Source organism: Rhipicephalus sanguineus, chromosome 6, assembly GCF_013339695.2.
Source record: "Rhipicephalus sanguineus isolate Rsan-2018 chromosome 6, BIME_Rsan_1.4, whole genome shotgun sequence".
NCBI lineage: Eukaryota > Metazoa > Arthropoda > Arachnida > Ixodida > Ixodidae > Rhipicephalus > Rhipicephalus sanguineus.
The window spans coordinates 119093407-119103374 of NC_051181.1; the positions used below are offsets into that span (position 1 = coordinate 119093407).

At 48.3% G+C, this 9968-nt stretch overlaps 1 protein-coding gene across 1 annotated transcript; it reads left to right on the forward strand.

Moving 5' to 3' along the window:
* Positions 1-2778: 2778 nt before the first annotated feature.
* LOC119396269 (adult-specific rigid cuticular protein 15.5-like) lies at positions 2779-9278 on the forward strand. The gene is made up of 3 exons (XM_037663408.2): positions 2779-2912; positions 4356-4478; positions 8571-9278. The coding sequence occupies exons 1-3, from the start codon at positions 2850-2852 to the stop codon at positions 9135-9137; spliced, it is 753 nt and encodes a 250-aa protein (XP_037519336.1). The 5' UTR covers positions 2779-2849; the 3' UTR covers positions 9138-9278.
* Positions 9279-9968: the final 690 nt, after the last annotated feature.

Here is a 9968-nt window from a genome sequence, read left to right on the forward strand (position 1 = left end):
GTCGGAATGGTATGAACGGTTCTCGATATGGTCGTTTTCGCACTAACTTAATCAACTCTCTGTAATTATATTGTTCATTATCATGCGGCTTTAGATTAACTGGTGCGCTTGGCTAAGCCATAGCTACTATTTAATAATGTCGGCGTATATTGCGACGCAGCCATGAAACCGTAAAGAGTTGAAGAAAAATGACGCATCTTTGTGCCACCATGGTCCACTGTAATTCAGTGACTATATAAGGGCCAGCGCTTCCTAGAGGGGTATGTGTAAACGTCTGTACGTATGCGTCTGTAGTGAATTGTTTGTGTTGTAGGCTTGTAGGTTTTACACATGCGAATGAATTGTGTATGTATTGAATTAAATGTGCGTACTATGTGTCTGCCTAGTGAACGTGTGCGTATCAACTTTCCGGTGTCCTTTAGTAATACATGAATGGGCATACCTCCCCGGAATGCCGTGTGCAGTATCAACGTACGTCGCCTCAATCAGAAACAACTTTTTTTAGTATTGTTTAATCCTTCTAGATGGCGCCAGCTACCACCTACTTCGCGGCCGCGGCGCTCTCATAGCTCCACCTACTTATATGAAGTTGAACATCTATCTATCGAAACTATGCTCTGCTGCGCCGGGATTGTTTTGATGCGACAGAATGTACATTTCGGAGGCACAAACGCGTGGATAAAGTCGCTACACCGTGTGACGCTTCGACAAATAAAGACAGCAAGCCTAACGTACAGTCTCCGGGTGAGAGCCCCTTTGCAGTATCCGTCTCTTTTAAAGTGAACGCCGTCTGGCTGTCCGAGCGAAACGTACGAGTTCCGTCGTTCCGTTTCGCAAGGTTTTTATCACTACATGTTTGTCTGCTTGATTTTATTGTCATAGCGTTCGATATTAAGCTTAGCGTGACCGTTTTTTGTGACTGTCAGTGCCGCATACTCTTTATCAGTCGAGAATCGATGCGCTCGCTAGGCCTAAATTCATTGCTTGCTTCACTGGCTTGGCGTCAGCCATCTTGATTTTGATGGTTTCTCCATTGAAAAGGGAGGAACGGTTTCTCCATTTGAAGACGAACATTGGGGACATCGCCGTTTCTCCCTTAAAGGAGAGAGGGTCACTCCATTTTTTTAAGAGTGCACGCAAGAAACACCAGTAACGCCTACACTGGCCCGCAACTTCATGCCGGACGCACGTCATATAGCGGACACCGAAAGTTGTTAGCCGGAAAACGATGACAAACATAAGAAACAAAGCTACGGATGTTGCTTTCTTTCGAAATAACGTGGTGTTTATTAACAATGACATAAATCTTCTACGCCACAGGCAAGACTACTGCAATTTGGGTGGTCGCGTTCTGAAACAATGCCCCTATAGATCAGCGCTCTAGAAAACAGCACCGGAGTCACCTTACACAATTGCGTCGTGTCTTGGCACCAACCCTAATTGAGGAGAGAGAGAAAGACACAGACGATGAGATAAGGCAGCGTCGACACACCTTAAATCACAGCTATCTCGATTCAGTTTTTTTCTTTCACCGCACACAGTCGACCTATTTTTTGATGCAGTTCCGAACGTTCGCTACAACCACGCAACATCTTATCCGTATGCGCACGCGCGAGCGCGTGCCTCATGTTAGCCTGGTTTTTGTATCCAGCAACTCACCGTCGAGAGCGCGAGAAAAAAAAGAATTGGATCAATCTTCCTGTCGACCACACTTGCTTGGGAACAAATTCGAGCGATAGCACGCGCCGAGTTCTGCCACGCGCCTGCTCTGTACAAGCATTGAACCGAAACTGCCTACTACGGCTGGCCGTTACACAAAATACAGCACATATTTACAAGCACACGGGAAATAGGACGGAAAACAAGAAATAACGAAGACGAAAAAATAACATAATCTCGCGCTCATATACGTTTGATCGATTTTTTTTTTTGTCTCGCTCATTTTCCAGCCAAAGTGGCCAAAAGCCTGTGGGCATAACGGCGTGCGGAAAGGGGTTGAGGAGGGGGGTGGTATAGCTCGTTACGGGAGGCAAACCGTTCGCACATATTCGTCGGACACCGAGAAACACGAAGGGGAGAGGAATGGAGGAAATGAAGGAAGCATTCCTGCGGTCTCAGACCCCACCCTGCACCTCAGGCATTTCGCGTATCCGTATACGTCCAGCTCTTGATGTGGGAGGCAGGAGGTAAGGGGGGAAGGAGGAGATAGCCACGACTGTCAAGGTTCGCCGTGCGTCCGCCAATTGAAAGAACAAGAGCGCAGAAACAACGATCGCGCGGACCGTAAATGACCCGCCGCGTTGTTTTCTTGCGGCATGCCCCGATCGGTTGCACGAGCGACAGCTGTGAGCGGTGACGGTCACCCCTCCCCTCGGGGGTGGGCTCTGCCCAGCTTTTGTCTGCGATGACCTCGCGCTAACCTCTCGCCAGGTAAAGGCTCTTTCTTCTTGCGGCGCCAGAACAAGTATACCAACGAGATCGTAACACGACTTATGCCAGAGGGAGTGTGGGTGAGGAGAAAGAATGTATCAAGCGACATACTGCGCCCTACAGCAAGCAGCACACCGGACGTCCACTGTCCACAGTGCGCAGCAGTGAAGGACCATTCCAGAGGCGAGAGCCAAGCTAAGCGTTGCGGACGGGTTTCCATGGCTTCAGGTCAAGAGTTTTGGACACTGGGATATAGACCCGCAGGCTATGCGCGCAATAATGATCGCCCTCCCCTTTTTTGTCTCTCGATCTTTCTGCCTCCGGGTTTCGTGCTCCCTCCTTCTTCGATACTGTGACGTCACACTGGCCAAAGCGGACGCAGTGAGGGCGGTCGTTCGGTGGAATATATAAGGAGTGCCATGGCAGCGGTCTGTCACTTCTGTCGATTTTTCCGGATCAGAGCAGCAGGTCCCACGATGAAGGTACGCCACCAACAGCAACACTTCCTCGGCCACTGCGATTCCGTACTGCTCCAGCCGCCACCTCTGGACGTTGGATTATACGGACCGTGCACTGCGCGCTCTACCAACAGGCTGCAATGAGTTTGGATTAGACAGGCGACCCACGGGGATGACTTGTTTTGACCGGATGACTAACGGCTTGACATTCACAGTACTCTCGATATGGCGTTATATGGCATTATTCCCATGTGAAGCATGAGCAAGAGCGACACGCCAATTAACAGGGAATACGAATGACGGTCTTAGATCAGCCATTCTAAAAATATAATCCTTCTAAATGCTTTCGTATCGAATTACCTGTAAGCGTAATTGACGTGATACAATTAGGTTAGCAAAGTTTGATTATGCTACCTGTTAACAGGAAAGGATCCAGCAAATGCCACTTGAAAAAAATGAAAGTGACAGCAATGACAGCAAATACCGTGCGAAATTATGACGCTTATCGTGAATCATGAGATAAGTCCACGTTCATATGCGTGAAAGTCACCGTAACGCTACAGTGTTGATAGTGCAACTTAATTTAAGCCGTCCGTGTACGTCATCCGAATAGCCAATAGCAACCACATTGTCACCGCTATACAACACCTCCAAGAAAGATGTGACAGGTTATGGTTTGATAGCTTCAGTTCTGCTTCCCCCTTCCCCCCCCCCCCCCCCCCCCCCCCCGGAATCTGCTTCCCCTTATACGCTACACTAAATATTATTGCCCTGAAGTTCGGGAATCGGTTCGAAGCTAGCGTGAGTCTGGGTTAACATAAAAATCTACACGATATTCACTGTCATACCAACTCTTTCTTATTGTCTCTAACGATACGTCATATATTCGCTTCCATAATGATATTTAGCTCATAGCGAGCAAATACGAGCGTATTGTGTAGAAGTTACAACCTTCTTCATCCATCTTACATTCACAATCTCCCTTAACCATACTAGGCCTATACTTCTTGTGGACATTGAACTTTTACTTAAGTTCATTGCTACTTTCCCCTCGTTTCTTTCTCTTCAAACCGACCTTAATTGGATGTAAGCCGCCGCCTAACCGGTTGACTTGGGGTATCGTTAGGGCTGCAATAGCTTTTAGTGCGTCCAAAGGGATATCACGCAGAGCAGGCATCTGCGTTATATATCTACTCGGTGAGCTCCTTGCCTAAGCTATACCTCTGCATCAGTTTATGTAGCACTTACCGCATGAGCGTTTAACACTAAAGTTCTAACCTCTACCTGGTAGCATTGGCAACTACCACTCAAGAATGATACACTGAATTTGAGAATGCCATAGATGCATCAGCCCATTTAGCCTCTGTGCTCCTGTTCGGTCATTCACTTTGCTGTTCGCAATGACTGCTCAATGACTTTTCGCAGAATGGTGAACTTCAAAAATATTCTTTTTTTCTGACGTCACAGGCTGTCATCCTCCTCGCTCTTGTCGCTGTCGCCCGCGCCGGGCTCGTCGGCCACGGCCACGCTGCCGTGGCTGTCGCTGCCGTCCCCGAGGCTGGACACTCCTCCCAGCACCGCGTGCAGGACGTGAGTATATTTTGCATATTATCGGTACTGTACACTGTACAGCCAGGTTCAACGCACGTTCGGTCTCATTGACGAGATATCGCGTTGCCGTATATACGTTCACAGATGCGTTTGCCGACGTTTCTTCTTCAAGCGCTTCGATGAAACCACTACCAGTATTGGCAATGGTCGCCAGTCTTAGCGCCTCCTAAAGCCATATGCAGCTGGCATCAAGCGTACTTGACGAAGAAAGAAGATGCATGCGTGTTGTACGTTCTTACGTTGCCTCTGTTGGTGTTGCGCTACCTAATTATTAAAATGGAATCATACCAACTCGCCCGAATGTTTACGCGTTTATATACACGTCTTTCCCGCTTGCCGTTAGAGTATAAGAAACTGCACGCAAACTCACACCGTATGTTAGATTATGCTAGTAAGCGTACATTTTATACGAACACGTTACATATTGGTACTTTTCTGCTCAAAGCCTCCCCGACACAACCGACATCATTATGGAAGCGATATCATTACGCTTCACACTAAAACAGGTAGACCCTATCAGGAAAATTTAATAAGGAAACTTTATCTCGTTTGATCGTACGTGATTCAGCTGTGGATCAGGGCACGATGTGCACAAGAGGCACAGCTACGGACAGCTGGAGTGCCCTATTAGTTCGTTAACCTCATTCTAGCCCTTAATAGGCAGAAAAGTTTCATCAAATATATATAATAGACGATGGGACAAAAGCACACAAAAGTGTTTTTGTCCCGTCGCCTAGCGCTTCTCCGTATTAACCGGGAAATGTACCAACAAGCTCAACTGTCAACGCTTCAGCAGCAGACCTTTGTAAGTTCGCGAGGCATTTAAATAGCTGTTCGGATTTTGCTTTATTTGCGTTCACAGGCTGGTTCAAAATCAAAGGTTATGAATTGCGCAAACGTGCATCAATAAATGTAAAGACTTGTCTGGGACAGTTTGCACGCGCCAGTGGGACAATATTGCACGTATAGAGTAACAGGAAGTGGAGAAGCGAAGCTTCTTGCGTGCTGAGGTTTCTCGCGGAAAGAAGTGTCTGAAGCGTCGCGATTTGTCCTTCCGCGCAGAACCCTCTTAATGTTTCGCAACTTCTCATCGTCAGGCCTCCCTGCTGCGAACGGTTCAGCCGGCGAGTCCCGTACACTTCAAGCGCGGTGCGAGATCGCTCCCGTAACCGCGATGACGAAATTCTCGCCTCGGCAATCACACGGGGCGCGGAGCAAAGCTGTCAGACCGAGAAACAAAACCAGAAAACACGGCAGAGCACCAAGTTGATTGAATACAGCGGCACCTTCTCGTTGTACGCGTGAAGCTGTGACATTTATACAGGATGCTTTTGTTCCACGAGACTAGAGATGTGGCACAGCGTGGTTGGATGAATCCCAGACCTATGTACCACCAACGTCAGCTGCGACGGTTGTTCGCTTTAACAGAGACTTGTCACATCGCATTCCACAGTACTGCGCGCGAAGCGTCGCCGGTTTCAGACCCCTGGCGTTCTTCATTCTTTAAAGTGTGGAGAAGAATAAGGGACCGCCCGGTCGTCGTCTCATATCTCGCGTTGGCATGACGCAGGTCCCACGTTTGGTACCTTTAAGCCGTGCAGGCGGCACGTTCGGAAAGCCAGCGCCAGAAAAGAGCATATAAACACAAGAAAAGAACACGAAAGAACAGAAAACAGCAGATAAACACAAGGGAAACACAGAATGCTCCGCGGTTCGTATAGCTCTCACTTGCTGTGGAACTGGCTTAGACTTTTCTTACTTTGTTTTCGTTTTTAACACTAGCCCAGTGATTAGGTCGAAGGCTTCGCATCCGTAATTGGCGTCTCCATTTCGGAGGCGATGATGGAGCCGAGAGAAGACAAAAATTCGCGCTTTCTTGGCACGATTGAAGGCAAAGAGTTAACTTCGCTTGTCGCTGAATTGCTGCTCATCATGCACACGCGCTTACCTCCGAGTGCTGGCCGCAAGCCTCCTGAGTGAGTCATCGGCCGTGCTTCAACGCGGCGCTGTCTGCGAAGCTGCGCACCTTGAGATTTTCTTTAAACCGCGACCAACTGGGGTGAACATTCATATACATTGAATTTAACCATTTTTTTTATTTCATGATTTTTTTTTTGGGGGGGGGGTTAACGTCTTAAAACCACGATATGATTATGAGAGACGCTGTAGTGGAGGGCTCTGGAAATTTCAACCACCTGGGGTTCCGTGCACCTAAATCTAAGTACACAGGCCCCAAACATTTCCGCCTCCGTCGAAAATGCAGCCGCCGCGGCCGGGATTCGATCCCGCTGCCTTCGGATCAGCAGTCGAGCGCCATAACCACTACAGACCACCGTGGAGGGGTTATTTCATAGCTAAATTTGTGCTCCGAGTAGAGGAGAGGCGACGAAAGAGCTTGCATTAAAAAATTCCATTTTCTTACTACCGTTCTTTTCTTTCTGTTTCGGAAGTGCTCGAGCTGCTTTCGGAAGTGCCAGACGCGAAAACGTAAAGAGAAAATTACTAAAATGTCTTGGGTTGCAAAAATGAACTTTGAATAATACCATCTATCGTGACGATGAGCGCGTAATGAGTGCAGATATTTCAATCCTTAAAAGGCACAAAAGCGGTAGTAACTGGTAATTACGGTAACTGCTGTTCAAGACCAGACCAGAGTCGACACCTTAAATAGATAAGCGCTTCTCTCCTTTCCTATATCGCTGCTGCGACGCCCACCCCTCGTTTCTGTTTTCTCTGTTAAACATGGGCGGCACCAAAAGTGAAAGTCTATGCAGCCTCTCAAGTATAGCCTGTCCTTCACGAAATATGGACTGCGTGAAGAATGATTATCGGCATTAAAGTACGACACGTACTGCTTAGGCTCGCTTAAACGAAGCTTCGGTTTGCTGCTACCGTTTTCTTGCAATTTCGTAAAGCCTTCCCACGTGCGCTCAACAACTTTAGCCATTCCAGGCGTGTTCTTTGGCAATCATTAAGGCTTAACTAAGTGCAGACGCTTTCGTTTTCCTCCTTCAAACGTTGTTTAGCAAGTTCTGATAACTACATGCGGATGCGTGAGCGATCAAACGTGAACGTAATTAGACATGCATATCTGAAGTTTACCATTGTACAATCCGTCTCGGTTAACTGGAGATAAACTTATACCAGGAACTTGATTGTGCAAAAATGAGAACTGGAAATGTGGAAATCAGCATGCCATGAAGTACAGACGAGTTCTGGCGTGATTGCCTCTTAAGCAAACGTTCAACTGTTTGCGACATTTTAGCGCCGAACACTCTCATTATAACGACAAAAGATGTAAGCTTGGGAACGAGTGGTCGCCCTACGATATGGCATTGATTGAACACGGATATTTCGGCGCACAAATTGCCGAAGAGAATACATGAGTACCTACGCATAAAAAAATGAAAACACGCCGCAATCTTTTCCTCATCTTCAAGGGATCACAACTGCATGTTAGCACTATCATTACCACAGCAGTATTCGCTCACATCACGCATTCATAGTGAGAAATTTGCTAGGTCATCGTATCTGCTATCGACATCACATGCCTCAGAGTATCTGACGGGATAGTCCTTTGAATACGGCCCTTCTATTGACCTGAAGGGGCACAGACTGGCCCACGTGAAACGTAGTCGTCAGGTTTCAGCAAGCCATGCGACAGGTGCTGAAATGCAGCGGTTAAAATAACTATCGTTCTCACCAGCGGCGAAGCCAGAAATTTCTGTCGGTATGGCGGGGGGAAGGGGGGGGGGGGGAAGGGGGGAAAGGGTTCAGCCACCTCTTTGTGCATGTTAGTGCGTGCGTTTGTATGTCTACGTGTACATATACACGTGCACATACAAACGTACAACTGAAGCACGTACAAAGAATGTAACAGTTCTGGAGGGGGGTAGAAATTGATCCCCCCCCCCCCCCACTCTCACATACACACCCTGACTACGCCAATGATTCTCATAGCTGTGTTGCAGCGATTTGTGGGAAAGTTTGGTGCGAAGGTCTTCACGAACCTCGAGTGCAAACATTGCTAACTTTGTTTCCATTTTCCCCCTCGTTTCTTTGAATCCGTAGCTTCACGGAAACTACAAGTTCGGCTACAAGGAGGCCCACACCAGCGGCGGCTCCTTCCGCCAGGAGGCCGGTGACGCCTGGGGCAACAAGGTCGGTTCCTACGGTCTGACCGACGCTGACGGTCGCGTCCGTGTCGTCAAGTACGTCGCCGACGGCCACGGCTTCCGCGCCCACATTGCCACCAACGAGCCTGGCACCGCCGCCTCCCACCCTGCTGCCGCTGCCTACCACGCCCGCCACGCCGTGCCGGCTGTCGGCGTTGCTGCCGCCAAGGTTGTCGCCGCTCCCGTCGCCAAGGTGGCCGTCGCCCCTGTCGCCGTCGCCGCTGCCCCCGTGGCTAAGGTTGCCGTCGCCCCTGTCGCCATCGCCGCTCCCGCCTACGGATTCGGCTACGGACACGGTTACGGACATGGCTATGGTCTCGGCTACGGTCTCGGCTACGGTCTCGGACACGGTTTCGGACACGGTTTCGGATTCGGTCACGGCCTGGGCTACGGAGGATTCGGCCACGGATATGGTCTCGGCCTTGGCTACGGTCACGGCTTCGGCTACGGCAAGTTCTACTAATTTATTTCGGAGACAAAATAAGAACTTCTACGTTGATTTTCCAATGTCCTCGTGTGCCATCTCTCCTCTGTGAACGCGTGTACAGTGTCTTTCTTGTCAGTGTGAAAAAAAAAGAAAAGCCGAATAAAGGAGTTGAAGGTACTTATGACTGTCTTATCATTTTTTAAACATTGTATGCATTAAATGTTCGTATGAACAGTAAAAACAGTTTAACCACTCTACAAAAAAGAAGAAAAAATACACGAGTCGAGTTAATAATCTTGTTGTGGGTGAAATTCCACAGTTGCCCCGATGTAAACAAGCAAAAATATCTTGGCAGTTGTCTGCTTCAAAAAATCCATCACCTTTGCCTGTTTCTGTGACAGCGGTGGCGGTCAAGGTTGGTGAAGAGCTGCATTGCAGTGTCATCCTCCCCACTTCCAAGAAAGCAACAAATATCTATCAATTTCGGTCGAGTGAGCAAGGAAAGCGCACGCCTTAGCATGTTCTTTAAAAAAAATTATTCATATATGAAGAAAACATGGCAAGGTACACCGCAAGGAACGTGCGCAGAAACACGCACTCCAGTCATACCTGCGGTTAACATTCAACAAACAGCTCTCTCGGCCGAAATCCCTTGAGAACAAAATTCTTCGTAGCTTCGCGTTGCGTCAACATCCGGGCGGGGCTTATAAGTTAAACCACGATGAATAAGACGAATTTCTAAGGTCACGGCCACGCTCAGTATTGTGTTAGCCGTGCTCAATGAGCATTGAACGGCAAGCAGGATTCAAACATTCAACCACGTAGAATCTGAATCACACTTGTCTAGAGCTGTTGAGCGCGTTGCTG